General features: G+C 42.0%; 1 protein-coding gene across 1 annotated transcript in view; it reads left to right on the top strand.

The window, feature by feature from the left end:
* Positions 1-10,013, top strand: part of RTEL1 (regulator of telomere elongation helicase 1) — a 150,158-nt gene extending 140,145 nt beyond the window's left edge. The window contains exon 30 of the mRNA XM_048497934.1: positions 9,549-10,013. Coding sequence (XP_048353891.1) covers positions 9,549-9,629 — 81 coding nt within the window. The 3' untranslated portion in view covers positions 9,630-10,013. The remainder of the gene's footprint in view (positions 1-9,548) is intronic.
* The last annotated feature ends 5,419 nt before the right edge of the window (positions 10,014-15,432 follow it).

Below are 15,432 nucleotides of genomic sequence, written 5' to 3'. Positions count from 1 at the left end.
TATATGCCAGGAACAGAAGATAGAGCCCTCAGCTCTGGCGTCTTGAACCTGGTGTACTGACACGGTTCAATAAAAGCTCTTAAGAACATAAGAACTAGCCTGCTGGATCAGACCAGAGTCCATCTAGTCCAGCTCTCTGCTACTCGCAGTGGCCCACCAGGTGCCTTTGGGAGCTCATGTGCAGGAGGTGAAAGCAATGGCCTTCTGCTGCTGCTGCTGCTCCTGAGCACCTGGACTGTGAAGGCATTTGCAATCTCAGATCAAAGAGGATCAAGATTGGTAGCCATAAATCAACTTCTCCTCCATAAATCTGTCCAAGCCCCTTTTAAAGCTATCCAGGTTAGCGGCTCTTGATACCTTCACGAGTCTCAATTGTTGACTGGAATAACAGGCCTTTGCACAGAATCACAGTTCACAGAATCAGCCTTGTGGTCCGAGGACCATCTTGCTTCTGCTTCAAAACCTCTAAAGAAAGATCATTGGCAGACATTACGAAACTGTGTCGTTCGGACCACAGGTGGGTCTGAGAAGTTGGTTTCCTCTTTTCTCACCCCGGAGGTGCTTTCTGCGTGGATGTCAGCATCCCCATTATGTGGGTGTTTCCACGTGGTTTATTTGCCCTGAGTTGGTTGCTACGGGGAAGTGGTTTTCCCCGTGGCACTCATGCGACTCTCAGGTTTCCCCCATCTTTTTTTTCCTAATCTTTCCCAAGCCTGCTTTGCTTCAAAGTTTTGGGAAAGATTGCTGCAAAGTCTGGTCGGCTGCTGTGGGGATGGGAAAGTTTGGGTTTTCTTGATCCCGCCCACGCGTCAGTCGTTTCCCTCCCAGTAGTCGTTTCCTTTCCATACTGCAGATAGTTTTTCTTCTCCTGTTATTGGTGATTCAATAGCATCATATCAATATGCCACTAAACCCAAAAATGTATCAGGTTCTCTGAATTTGTGGCTTTAAAAAAAAAAGTCTATAGTCCTTATACTTGCGGAGGAATTGGGGGCAATGTATCTCTGAAAGGAATAGCCCAGCCTTTTTGATCGGGCGCCTGTCTTTAATCTTGCTTGCTGTTAACTTTGTCATTTAAATTTTAAGAAACTGCTGCTGTGGAAATTTGTTTTAATGGGGTTAGTTTTAGTTATGTATTTTATGTGCTGTTATTGGAACAGCTGTATTGTGAGCCGCCTCGAGCTCTTTGGGGGTGAGGCGGCCTATAAATATAATAATAATAATAACAACAACAATAACAATAAACTTGAGACTTTTAAAAAAATCAAAGCTGGCAGTTCAAAGGACCTGATGGGTAATCTTACCATAAATAATTGGCTAAGGGTTCAGACATCCGATGACGACCCTTAGCCAATTGCCGTGTGGGATGCATAAACCACTCAAGCACACCCATTGGCCCATGCCCTGCCCAACCTCTCCCAAACCTACCTGCTCCTCGGCCAGCAAAGCCCTCCTGCCTCTCCACCCCACCCCAAAACACCCAAACCGGGCCTGCAGATCCTCACCTTTCCATCCTCCCACCACCTCAAGCCTCACCTTGCCTCCCTCCTCCATAAGAACCCTCACCTTTCTGACCTCCCCGCACCCAAAGTCATTCCGTTCCCCCCTACCCACCACCCCAAGCCTCACCTTGCTGCCCTCACCCTACCCCAAGCCACTCCTCTCCACCCTCCCCCTGTCTTCACCTTCCCTCCTACCCCAAGCCACACCTGTCCAACCTCTCCCACCACCCAGCTACTGAGCCAGAACCAGGTAAGTGGCAAGCGTCAAACTGGGGGTGGTGGGGGTGGTGGTGCTACAGCCCCAGTAAAGCCCATTGCAGAGGATGTGTTAAGCCATAAAGCAGGGGTGGGCAATTATTTTTTCCATGGGGCCGCATAAGAAACAGAAAATATTGTGGAGGGCCGGGCCGAAAGGCTGAACTCAATTCCGCATAATGAAAGGAACTACCATATATTGTATTTTACATGGCAGGCAAAGTTTGCCATTGCCTGCCTCGGAGTAGCAATCCTTGAATTTTCTTCTACGGCAGGGGTAGGGAACCTGCGGCTCTCCAGATGTTCAGGAACTACAATTCCCATCAGCCCCTTTCAGCATGGCCAATTGGCTGATGGGAATTGTAGTTCCTGAACATCTGGAGAGCCGCAGGTTCCCTACCCCTGTTCTACGGGAAGGCCTTCCGTTTCTGCGTGCATAGATAGGCGCAATAAGGCTGGATTACTATCGGCTCGTTGGTCTAGGGCAGGGGTGGGCCAGTCAGGGTCATCCGGCGGGCCGGATGTGGCCCGCGGGCCGTATAATGCCCAGGTCTGCCATAAAGTGTTAAGCCATAAAGATCAAGAGAGAGGAAGTAGGCTGGTTACATATAGTAGGCTGGTTACATATATCTTGCAACAATTCCGCTGAAGTGAAATCACCCCTCTGTCACCCGGATACCATCCCGGTCAACATACTTGTGATTTGTTGCAAAGGCAGTAAGCTAGGAATGCCCCTCAATCACCAGGCGCGGTTCCTGACAGGGGAGGAGGTGCACAAAATGATTTCACAGAAAATGTTTCCAAGACACAAGCTTTGGCCACTGGGGAAATCTGTGGTAAGCTGTGCCTGTGGGAAAGCCTTGGTCACCTTTCGTAGTATCCGAAGGCAGATCTAAACAAGTTTGTACACGTGGAAAATAATTGGTATATTGTCGAAGGCTTTCACAGCCGGAATCACTGGGGTGCTGTGTGGTTTCCGGGCTGTATGGCCGTGTTCTAGCAGCATTCTCTCCTGACATTTTGCCTGCATCTGTGGCTGGCATCTTCAGAGGATCTGATAGCAGGAATGGAAAGCAAGTGGAGTATATATACTTTGAGGTCAAAAGGTTCAACCGGAAGGAAGAAACCATGAAAATGAACAGAATTTGGCTGCCAGTGTTGAAAAACTCTAGAATCAAGACAGTGACAAATCAGCTCCACACAAACACAGGACAACTATAGACAATATCAATCAAAGACCAGGATACTTCTATTCAGATCCATTCACCTATTGACCTTGCTATCTTCATTGTTACTCCCAGGCTACAGACTTCTTTGTGACTCACATACCAGGCTACTCTATTCAGAGGGCCTCACCTTTTGACCTCACAGTATATATACTCCACTTGCTTTCCATTCCTACTATCAGATCCTCTGAAGATGCCAGCCACAGATGCAGGCGAAATGTCAGGAGAGAATGCTGCTAGAACATGGCCACACAGCCCGGAAACCACACAGCACCCCAGTAATATTGTTATCTTTTAAGAAAAAGGTTCTGGATTTTACTTTATTTCTTTTTCGAATTGGGCGGTGTCCAACATCATGCATTAAAATCAGTTAAAACAATCACTGCCCATAATCCAAAGAACCACATATAAATGACTGACGGCTTCAGCTCCCACCCCTCTCCCTTTCACGTGCCCACGGAAGGCCAGATGTTCGCTATATAGCAGATTTTCGATGTTACCCCGGCTGGCCAAACGCCTGGCAGAACAGGTCTGTTTTACAGGCCCTGCGGAAACTCTGTATGTCCCACAGGGCCTGTAAATAGTTTTATTGATTAACTATATTTTCCTTTTATTTCTCTAAATATTTCTATAACGGTTATAATTTTACTGTCTATTTGTTATTTCTTGAATGTCTTCCATTTTATTGTTCTGGAACTTTGGCCCCTTCCGCACATGCCGTTTGCAAGTGGATTTTGTCATTCTGCACAGCTTCAAAGAACACTGAAAGCAGTTTGAAAGTGCATTATTCTGCATGTGCAGAATGAGTCTCGACTTGTTTTATTCAGCTGCAATGGTCTGTGACCTTAGATCAGGGGTAGGGAACTTGCGGCTCTCCAGATGTTCAGGAACTACAATTCCCGGCTTCCTGCGCATGTGCGACACCGGCTAGTCGCAAATCGAGATACCTCCGGCAGAAATAAATAAAATACCAGCAAAAGAATGAAAATATAGCCAGATCAAACAGAAATCTCAACAACCTAATTAAAAGACAACTCCGGGCAGCAGTGCAAAGCCTCAGCGGAGTCGGTGAGTGAATTTAAACTCATTAAAAGCTATATAAACAAGCCGGACGGTTGTGATTCAGAAAGCTAGCTTGGCAAAACCAAAATGTTTACTGAATCCATTTGGAAGCTAAAACAGGCATTTGAGACTTTTGAAAAGGCAACTATGGAGAGCTTGAAAGGGGTCTGGAAAGATATTGAAAAGATAATAAATAAAATCGTACAGACCCCTGAAGAAGCTGGAGAAGTTGCAGGAAACGGCAGGAGAAAAGAAAGCTGGGTTCCTTTTGAAATCTCCCAAACAAAATTCAAGCAAACTGGCAGAAAGGCCAGTTAGAAACAACAATAGAGAAGGCAAAGGAACGTAAGCAAGGGAAAGAGAACAACAAAGCCTGACTTGATGAAAACATTCTTACAAAAAGAAAGAAAACCAACTTCTTGATGCGAAAGTGGGATTCGAGGAAAAAATACATTGTCTTCTAAAACAGATGCCATAACTTAAGGATAGAAAAAAGCAGAATCTGGACCCAAGGAGATAAAGACTTCTTCAGTAGAATAAAAGCTGTTTTCTGGTCTGTCTTAACTTTTCACACTATTACTAATTAATCTTACCACTATAAGCTTTTAATAATAAGACTAATAAGAAACTAATATAGTTTTTTGCAAAAGTTTATTAACAGATTAATGGCAAAAAAATAACACCGGCCCTAGTTTAGACTCTGCTAAATAAAGTGTATTGGCTAAAAATGCCCAGAAACTAAAGAATGTAAATAACACTCTGATTGTAGATAAGCAACCAGAACAGAAGAAAATTTAAAAAATAGAAGGATCTGTATTAGAAAATCACCACAGATTGAGAAAGAAGGTTTTTTTGCTGGTAATTTTTATAATTATATTAAGAAGTAAGTGGAATGCCGAGGGATCGGGGTGTGCAGAAGCCCTTTGATAACAAAGCTCCAACATGGTGGGGAAGTTTTATCCCCATAAGGAATAATAGTTGGAGAAAGGGAGGGGGGAACAGGGAGGGACAGAGTGGGGGAAGAATTTTGAAAAATGTGGCCACAAACAGGCAGGGTTCTGGAAAAAAATAAAAAGTGCAGTTACCAAAATGATGTTTTGCAGTAAGAGTAAAAATAGCTTCAATTAACATAAAATGGTCTAAACTCAGACTCCAAGAGATACAAACTTACCAGGTTTATTAAACAAACACGTCTCGGATTTTTTATGCCTCTCCAAAGAGACTCCATAAAAAAAAGAAGATAGATATAGAAAGATTTAATAAGAATGCCAGGGTGGAAAAGAATTGCTGGGGAATCTCGAAGCAATGTAAAAAAGAAATGGTGTTGCTAAGCATTTTGATAAGAGAGAAGCATTGATTTTCAAGTTGTAGAAGACTTAGTCAGAGACCACAGAATGGATCGCTGGATTATTGTTAAAGAGGGAAAACTAAATGGATTTCCACATTAACAATAATGAATTTATATATGCCCCAAATAAGAAACAGAAAAGTTTATGGATAAACAGTTAGAGCCAGACTTCAAAGTTTTTTTTTTCTCAGGAGACACGCTTAATTATGGGAGACTGCAATATGGATTTAAGGGGACATGAAATATTAAAGAAATGGAATCTTGTAAACATGTATAATGAACTCAGGTGAAACTCCTCGAACAACCAACCTACTTCTCAAATAGACATAAAAAAATATACATATATAGACTATGTTATTTTTGGTAAAAAAATAAGAGTAATTTGGCACAGCGATGGAAAATAGAAACGATATAGGAATGGATTTCGGACCATGCCCCGCTTGGTTTGCCAATGCGTTCAGGGTAGAGGGAGAAGCAAAACAATATAGATGGAGATATAAAAAAATATATGAGTATGGAAAAAATAGAGAAAGACAGAGAAAGAATTACAAGAAAAAAATAAAGGCACTATTTTGCAGAAAATAAAGGATCGGGTCTCAAAATGAAATAGTGTGGGGATGCATCCCAAGGCAGTAATCAGAGGCTATTGTTTATCTAGAGAAGCAAGATGGAATAAAATAGTAAATCTGGAAAGGAAAAAGTTAGTAGAAGAGATTAAAGATAAAAGGTTGCAACTCCAGACTAAATATGATATTATAATGAAAAACGAACTAAATAAGTTAAAAGCACAGCTAGATGAGTTAGATAAAGTAGAGATGTGGAAAAAGGAAATATGGATTAAAAATGAATTTCAAAGAACAAACATAAACTCAATGAAAAGATTAGCAAATTATTTGAAAAAGAGAAAGGAGAAACAGAGAATAAGAGCGATAAAAGATAAAAATAATAAATTGATAATAGAAAATAAAGAAATAAGGAAGAAATTCGAAGAATTTTATAAGGAACTATTTAGTTATGTCCATAATGAAAAATTTGATGACAAACCAAAAAAGGTTATAACACAGGAACAGAGAGATCAAATGGAAGAGCCCATTTCACAAGTAGAAATAGACAATGTAATTAAAGGGTTGAAAAATAAAAAATCCCCAGGGTTAGATGGATTTACAGCAGAATATTATAAGGAAATGGCAGAAGTATTAATTCCCGAGATGCAAATATTGTTTAATCAAATTCTAAAAGGACAGAAGGTGCCAGAGACATGGAGAGAAACGGAAATAATAACTATTGCAAAACCAGGACGGAATCCAGAACAAGTGGAGTCATATAGACCAATTAGTCTATTAAATCAAGATTACAAGATCTTTGCGAAAGTATTAGCAAACAGATTAAAAAATGTTCTCCCGGAATTAATAGGACAAGAGCAACATGGGTTTATAAGAGGTAGAGACATAAGTAACCCACTAAGGAATGTATTAAACGTAATAGAACATGGTAAGAATAAAAAATATGCAATGATAAAGTTAGATGTATATAAAGCGTTTGATACAGTTAGTCACAATTATTTATTTCAAACTTTGGAAAATTTTGGCTTTGGAAAACAACTTATAAATACTCTACGAGAGTTATATCAAAGAGGAAAGGCAAAGATAAGAATAAATGATGGATGGACAGGAACAATAAATATCGAAAGAGGGGTAAAGCAAGGATGCCCACTTTCGCCACATTTGTTTATAATGGCAATGGAATTCCTGGCAGAAAGGATTAATAATAATGGAAGGATAAAAGGATACAAAGTAAAACACGAAGAGATAAGATTGAACTTATTTGCAGATGATATATTAATAATAACGGTGAATCCGGTAGATACAATGAATGAACTAAAAATTATTCTAGAAGATTTTCAAAATTACTCTGGATTAAAAGTAAACATGGAAAAAACAGAGATAATGGGGGTTAACGTGGAAAAAAGACAACTAGATAGAAAACTAATAAAAAAGAAAATTAAATATTTAGGTATTATAATAACACAGAGAAAGGAGAAGATGTTTAAATATAATTATGAGGAAAGATGGAACAAAATATTAAAACAATTAAAAGAATGGGATAAGAAAACTCTATCGATTACAGGGAAAATCAAAGCACTAAAAATGTGTATAATGCCAAAAATGTTTTATTTATTTCGAACTCTACCTTTAGAAATTAAGAAGAAGCAATTTGAGGAATGGGACAGAAAGCTGAAAGCATGGGTGTTTAATCAAAAAAATCCTAGAATTATGAACAAGATAATTTACATGACGAAAAATTATTTAGGATGGGGGATACCTAAAATGCAAGAGTATTATGAAGCATTCCAGATTAAAAATCTGATGAACATAAATGAAGAAAATAGTGAAGGATGGGTTAAATTTGAAAATGAAATAAATGAAGGGATTGGAGCCTATGGAATATTTAATAATGAGTTGAAGAGAGGGAACCAAACCGCAATAGGGCCAAGAAAGGTGTTATTAGATATATGGGGAAAATGGAGAGGTAAATGGATGCCCGGTACACTGGATGTGGCACCATTGGCAAGTGTGGCCGGAAAAGATGGGAAAAAAGCGATAAAAATATTGAAAAGACAAGGGATTCAGACTGTTGCAAATCTGATAAGAGAAGGAGGAGAAATTATGACTGTACAAAATTTTATAGAGTTAGGAGGTAATGAGAACTGGTTGGTCCTGAGGGGCATCTGGGAAAAGATAAAGGTTTCACGAATAAGAGGAGAATGTATAATGGCTAAATGTTTAGAACTATATGAAAAATGTAAAGGGAAAATTTTGGGACACATATATAAGTATATGGTTGATGATAGAGACTTTATGATAAGAACATTGAAACAAAAATGGGAGAAGGAAGGTTCTCTAGACACTGGGAAAACTGAAAATCTAATTGATAGTTGGAAAAATATAAAGATTGAGAAATATATGGAATTGGAAAGAAAAGTTATATTGAAGTGGTATAGAACACCAAAACAACTAGCATATATGATTAAAGGACTCAGCCCTAAATGCTGGCATTGTGGAGATCAGCAGGCATATTATAGCCATATGTGGATGGAATGTATAGAAGTGAAAAAATTTTGGACAACGGTAATATTATATATCGAGAAACTAGTGAAGATTAATATTGAGATAAATAACGACTTAATGTTCATGGGTGTAATGGAGGATAGAAGGGTAGATAAAAAATATAGCTATATGTACAAAATAATGATCAAAGCAGCACATGCAACAATAGCTTTAGGCTGGAAAGAAAAGAAAAAATGGACAATCCAGAAATGGTTGGATTACATCTGGGAACAAGTGACACTGGACATTTTCTATATAATAACGAAGAATAAACTGTGGCAAGATAAACAGAGCGAAATCTTGAAGATATGGACCACATACGAGGACTGGATGAAAGAAGCTGGAGTCAATGAAGAGAAATGGGAGAAAAGATTACAAAGAATGAACTTACTGCTGTTTGTTTGACAAAAATATGAAAAATATAGGGGGGTGGGGAAAAAGGGGAAAATGTATTGTTTGAAAACAAATGAAAAAAAGCATTAATATAAACGTAATATTCAAACGATACAATAAAAATTATTTTTTTTAAAAAAGGAACTACAATTCCCATCAGCCCCTGCCAGCATGGCCAATTGGCCATGCTGACAGAGGCTGATGGGAATTGTAGTTCCTGAACATCTGGAGAGCCGCAGGTTCCCTACCCCTGCCTTAGATAAATAAATACTAAATACATCCAACATTTCCAACTCTCTCATTTCCATCCTTTCATGCCATTTTATTATATTTTTAAAAAGAAGAGTGTTCTGAAACCCAGTCCTCGGAAGCAGGATTAAATTATGGTAAATTATGTAACGCACCCAGCGTTCGGGGATTATCAAGTCCCCAAACCCTGGAATTCACTGCCTCGGAGTGTGGTGGAGTCTCCTTCTTTGGAGGTTTTTAAACAGAGGCTGGATGAACATATGTCGGGAGTGCTTTGATTGTGTGTTCCTGCATTGCAGGGGGTTGGACTGGATGCCCCTTGGGGTCTCTTCCAACTGTATGCTTCTAAGTCAAGGTATGTCTGTTCCACTACATTTTCCTTATGCGCTCTTCCCCTTTTCTCCAGGTAGCCAAGAAGTGCCCAGAATGTCAAGCTGATACTAAGAGAAGATATTTATCTGTGGCTTTCTGGCCAGACCTCCAGTGAGCGAGGGGGACAGTGCCAACTTCGTCATCTGCTTAGCAAGGCCAAAACTCACCCATGGAAGGTGACTCACAAACCAGATTCCCTTTGTTCCTTCGACTGCTGTGCCTTATGTCGTCCTTCCCTTTGCTGAAGTCGGTGAACCGTAAGAAGTCTTCCTCTTGCAGACAAAGCGGGAAGAGAGGCAGCCCCGGCCCGAGATTTAAATTACACCATTCTTTTTAAACATTGCACTCTTTGGTAGCTTTCAGCTGCAGAGGGCTGCTGTAGACACGGGGCGGTGGTCCTTTTTTGTACTTTGGAAGTGGTTTTTTTATTGTATTGAGAAAACGATAGATCATGAACAGTGTAAAATTGAAATATGTGAATAAATAGGATTATTTTGCATTTATGGTGTGATGTTTATTGGTGTTGGTAGAATGCTGCTTTCCGAAGCTTGCAGACTGGAAAAAATACAACAAGTCCCATCACTTGGGACAGTGGTTCTCAACCTGGGGGTCGGGACCCCTTGGGGGGTCGAACGACCCTTTCACAGGGGTCGCGTAAGACTCTCTGCATCAGTGTTCTCCATCAGTAAATTTTGGAGTACTGTGTTCAGTTCTGGTCACCACATCTCAAAAAGGATATCGAAGAGATAGAAAAAGTGCAGAGAAGGGCAACGAGGATGATTGAAGGATTGGAGCACCTTCCTTATGAGGAGAGGCTGCAGCGTTTGGGACTCTTTAGTTTGGAGAGGAGACGTCTGAGGGGGGGAGATGATTGAAGTCTATAAAATTATGCACGGGGTAGAAAATGTTGACAGAGAGACATTTTTCTCTCTTTCTCACAATACTAGAACCAGGAGGCATCCACTGAAAATGCTGGGGGGAAGAATTAGGACTAATGAAAGGAAACACTTCTTCACGCAACGGGTGATTGGTGTTTGGAATATGCTGCCACAGGAGGTGGTGATGGCCACTAACCTGGATAGCTTTAAAAGGGGCTTGGACAGATTTATGGAGGAGAAGTCGACCTATGGCTACCAATCTTGATCCTCTTTGATCTGAGATTGCAAATGCCTTAGCAGACCAGGTGCTCAGCAGCAGCAGCAGCAGCAGAAGGCCATTGCTTTCCCATCCTGCATGTGAGCTCCCAAAGGCACCTGGTGGGCCACTGCGAGTAGCAGAGAGCTGGACTAGATGGACTCTGGTCTGATCCAGCTGGCTTGTTCTTATGTTCTTAAAATGGATAAATGTTAGGATTGGGGGTCACCACAACATGAGGAACTGTATTAAAGGGTCGCGGCATTAGGAAGATTGAGAACCACTGACTTAGGATCAGGTTGAAGGTCTATCTTCAGTTGTCGCTGAAACCAGATAGCAGAAATATTAAAATATTTTTTGAAACATCATACTCACCTGTGGCATTGGCACTTCCGTAAGGAGATAGTGTCTGATTAGTCCACATACTTGGCTTTTGAAGTAACATTCGATTCCAGGCATTAGCAAATCATTTACTCTGTTGTTTTAGTTTTAGGTCATTTTGAAATGCAAAACCCAAATATGCTTGTGGTCAGGAGAGATTGAGTTCATTGGCTTATGTTCTGTTCTGGAGAAGTTGGTTGGCATTGTTTGCATTTGTTGCGAGGAAGACGGAAAAGACATTCAGAGCCCAGGAGGAGGGTTAGTCATATCAGTGAGTTGTAGCCAAAAGCAATAATTTTTTTTTTTTTTTTGCTTTCGTTGCCTTGAAGATTTACATTTCTGGTAATGAGATCACAAACTAAAAATTTTCATAGCGACCTGTCTAAACTGCAGGGCTATCATAACTGGAAGGGCGGCCCCCTACAATCCAAAAGTGTAGCAGAAACTTTTTGCATAACCCTTCCTGAACAGTAGGAAGTCTGACTTAACCAGCCTGTATGACTTCACCCCACTGAAGAGAGAACCTCACGGTAAGTCCACAGTTATTGTTCTCAAATGCATGAATTCTTCAGCACACTTTTGAGCATGCAAATGCACCCGAACGCACACAAACGAGAAGTTTGGCTTTTAAGGCAGATGGCAACTTTGGAAATCAAGACTGTATTTTCAAATAGGCAGAGGTGTAAAATATGAACCCCTAATTTACCTGTAGAATTGTCTCCCAAAAGCGGTGCATTAGTTCCAGAATGCTTTTAGGGTTTTTAGAACGACCAACCATAGTCAAAAAAGTTTTAGACCAGATAAGAGGTGGAACCCCAAAAGGTCAGAGAGGAAGGAAGCTGTAGCCAGGGTTACGGGACTAGAGGTGGGGTCTCGAGATCTGATAAGAACATAAGAACAAGCCAGCTGGATCAGACCAGAGTCCATCTAGTCCAGCTCTCTGCTACTCGCAGTAGCCCACCAGGTGCCTTTGGGAGCTCACATGCAGGATGGGAAAGCAATGGCCTTCTGCTGCTGTTGCTCCCGAGCGCCTGGTCTGTTAAGGCATTTGCAATCTCAGATCAAAGAGGATCAAGATTGGTAGCCATAAATCGACTTCTCCTCCATACAGCTGTCCATAAATCTGATGACAGAGATCAGTTCACCAGGAGAAAAGGAAGAAGAGTTTTGATGGATACTCCACCTTTCTCTCCTGTAAGGTGGCTTACAAGTTCCTTTTCCTTCCTCTCCCCACAACAGACACCTTGTGCGGTAGGTGGGACTCAGAGAGAGTTCTGAAGAACTGCAACTAGCCCAGGGTCACTTAGCAGGAATGTAGGAGTGCGGAAACACATCTGGTTCACCAGATAAGCCTCTACCACTCAGGTGGAGGAGTGGGGAATCAAACCCAGTTTTCCAGATTAGAATCCACCTGCTCTTAGCCGCTACACCACGCTGGCAGTTGTGGAGAGTAGACTGCATTGCAATATATCCTGCTGAGGTCTCCCCTTCCATGTTCCTCCTCCAAATCTCCAGAAATTTCCTAGCCGAGAGCTGGCACCTCTAGGCCAATACTCCAGGTAAGAGATGACCAGGTAAGAGAATATGAAGTTCAGTTTGGATGCAGGAGGCGAAAACGAAGTGATGTCATATGCGGTGCCAAAAAAGAGAGAGAAGCAACATGACTTGGCCACAGATTTGCATTTGGGGAGAAAATGAGGTCTTAACTGGAAAGAAAGAGAAATTCAGACAGGGTATATCCTTAACCCTCCAAATCAAATCTCAGCCCCATGATGGCCAAATGCAAATGAAAGGGAGTTTTGTCACCACCAGGGGGCAGCCCAGCCACTGTACTGGCAATCAATAGCCTGCTAAAAAAGTTTCCTGGCGCCTGAGTTCATCTACTGGTGATATTTTTAACATAAAAACCTCCAGATGCTTAAAGCAGTCTGTGTTCCTGGATAGCTGGTTTCATAATTTATGTTGTACAAATCTCGTCGGTCATTTCATTCAGACCCCGTGACTTTTCTAACCCAGACATTCATGCAAGTGAAATCTTTATATGAGTTCCGCTGTTTGGAAGAAGGAGGAGGAGGAGGAGTTTGGATTTATATCCCACCATTTTCTCTTGTAAGGAGACTCAAGGTGGCTTACAAGTTCCTTTCCCTTCTTCTTCCTTCAACAGACACCTTGCGAGGCAGGTGGGGCTGAGAGAGTCCAGGGAGGACTGAGACTGACTGAAAGTCACCCAGCAGGAATGCAGGAGTGCGGAAACACATCTGGTTCACCAGATAAGCCTCTCCCACTCAGATGGAGGAGTGGGGAATCAAACCCAGTTCTCCAGATTAGAATCCACCTGCTCTTAGCCACTACACCACGCCGGCGCTATGTTTATTTTTTTTCTTACTGTCTCAAGGTGAGTCCCTATTGTTACAAAGGTCGCAGACGCAAGACAAATGGAAAATAGGGTAATATGGTCTTGGAAAGCACTCCTGAGTACAAAGAAAAGACTCAACTAACAAAAGAAAAAGTGTGTGGCGTTCTTTGCTGATATTTTACAAACTGAAGACCAAAAAATCTGACCTTAGAGATGTACTAAGTTGGGGAAAGCATACTCGCTCATGAGTGTGTTTCGATTAGGACTAATGAGTGTGTTGCGATTAGGACTAATATTAGAACTAGGACTAATAAAAGGAAACATTTCTTCACACAACGTGTGATTGGTGTTTGGAAGATGCTGCCACAGGAGGTGGTGATGGCCACTAACCTGGATAGCTTTAAAAGGGGCTTGGACAGATTGATGGAGGAGAAGTCGATCTATGGCTACCAATCTTGATCCTCCTTGATCTCAGATTGCAAATGCCTTAGCAGACCAGGTGCTCAGGAGCAGCAGCAGCAGCAGGCCATTGCTTTCACCTCCTGCACGTGAGCTCCCAAAGGCACCTGGTGGGCCACTGCGAGTAGCAGAGAGCTGGACTAGATGGACTCTGGTCTGATCCAGCAGGCTAGTTCTTATGTTCTTACTACGATAATGGGTGACCATCTCTTGGGCTTCAGGGTCCTCGGGACTGAAATAAAAATGTGTGAAGCTGGTTTTCTTCCTGTTTATTAACATCTAAAGAAAGACCTGCACGGTGAAGAGGGATATATCATCAGAGACCTCTACTGCAGCAAGAAAGAACGCTTCCATAGTGCAAGTCAAGATTAATCTGGGTTTCCTGAGTCCTAGGTCAATACCTTAACTGCTACACCACACTCATGCTGTGATCCTTGCCATGAAATATGTTGTCAGTCTGTTGCAGCAAAGCGAAGCAGGGTTCTTATGACATTTTAAAGACTAGCCAACGTCCCTTCTATCCTATTTTTTTGTGTGGACTTCTGGAGGTGGATTCTCAGATGTGTACATTGCCTTGAAACCCCTACAAGGTTGCCGTCGAATCGTAGAGCTGGAAGAGATCACAAGGGCCGTCAAGTCCAAACCCCTGCCATGCTGGAGTCCGTAAGTCAGCTGTGACTTGACTCCAAAAAAATAGAAGACTTTGTTTTTATACCCTGCTTTTCTCTTCTATAAGGAGTTTCAAAGTGGCTTGCAATCACAATCACAACAGACACCTTGTGAGGTAGGGCTGAGAGAGTTCAGAGAGAACTATGACTGGCCCAAGGTCACCCAGCAGGCTTCACATAGAGGAGTGGGGGACTGCATCCAGTTCTCTAGGCTAGAGTCTCCTGCTCTTAACCATTCTACTCCCCTAGCTCTTTAAGGCAACCCTGCAATATTTTTTTTTCTTTGTGAAGGGCTCTTCTCATAGAGATCTGCACATGCAGAACAATGCACTTTCAAACTGCTTTCAGTGCTCTGTGAAGCTGTGCGGAATAGCAAAACCCACTTGCAAACAGTTGTGAAAGTGGTTTGAAAACGCATTATTTTGCGTGTGCGGAATGGGCCTATGTTGCTCTAAGGAGATGATTGCTGTGGCGTAGGATGTTAAGAGCTCGTAGGAGGAGCAGCAGTGGCGTAGGAAGTTAAGAGCTCGTGTATCTAATCTGGAGGAACCGGGTTTGATTCCCAGCTCTGCCGCCTGAGCTGTGGAGGCTTATCTGGGGAATTCAGATTAGCCTGTACACTCCCCAGCTTCCCCACACACGCCAGCCTGGGTGACCTTGGGCTAGGGGTCACAGCTTCTCGGAGCTCTTTCAGCTCCCCACCTACCCCACAGGAGTGTTTGTTGTGAGGGGAAGGGCAAGGGAGATTGTCAGCTCCCTTTGGAGTCTCCTGCAGGAGAGAAAGGGGATATAAACCAAACTCTTCTTCTTCTTCTTCTGTGTGTGTTCTCCCCAATATCAGCAATCTCACAGAGAATATGTCTGTTTTCTTAAATGGGGATGCCTCCCCTGGTGACCATCTCTTAGCATCCTGCAGCACT

The sequence above is a fragment of the Sphaerodactylus townsendi genome, linkage group LG05 (genome assembly GCF_021028975.2).
Source record: "Sphaerodactylus townsendi isolate TG3544 linkage group LG05, MPM_Stown_v2.3, whole genome shotgun sequence".
In the NCBI taxonomy this organism is placed as follows: Eukaryota; Metazoa; Chordata; class Lepidosauria; order Squamata; family Sphaerodactylidae; genus Sphaerodactylus; species Sphaerodactylus townsendi.
The sequence above is the reverse complement of the archived record's forward strand: the minus strand, read 5'-3'. Positions and strand labels throughout refer to the sequence as shown.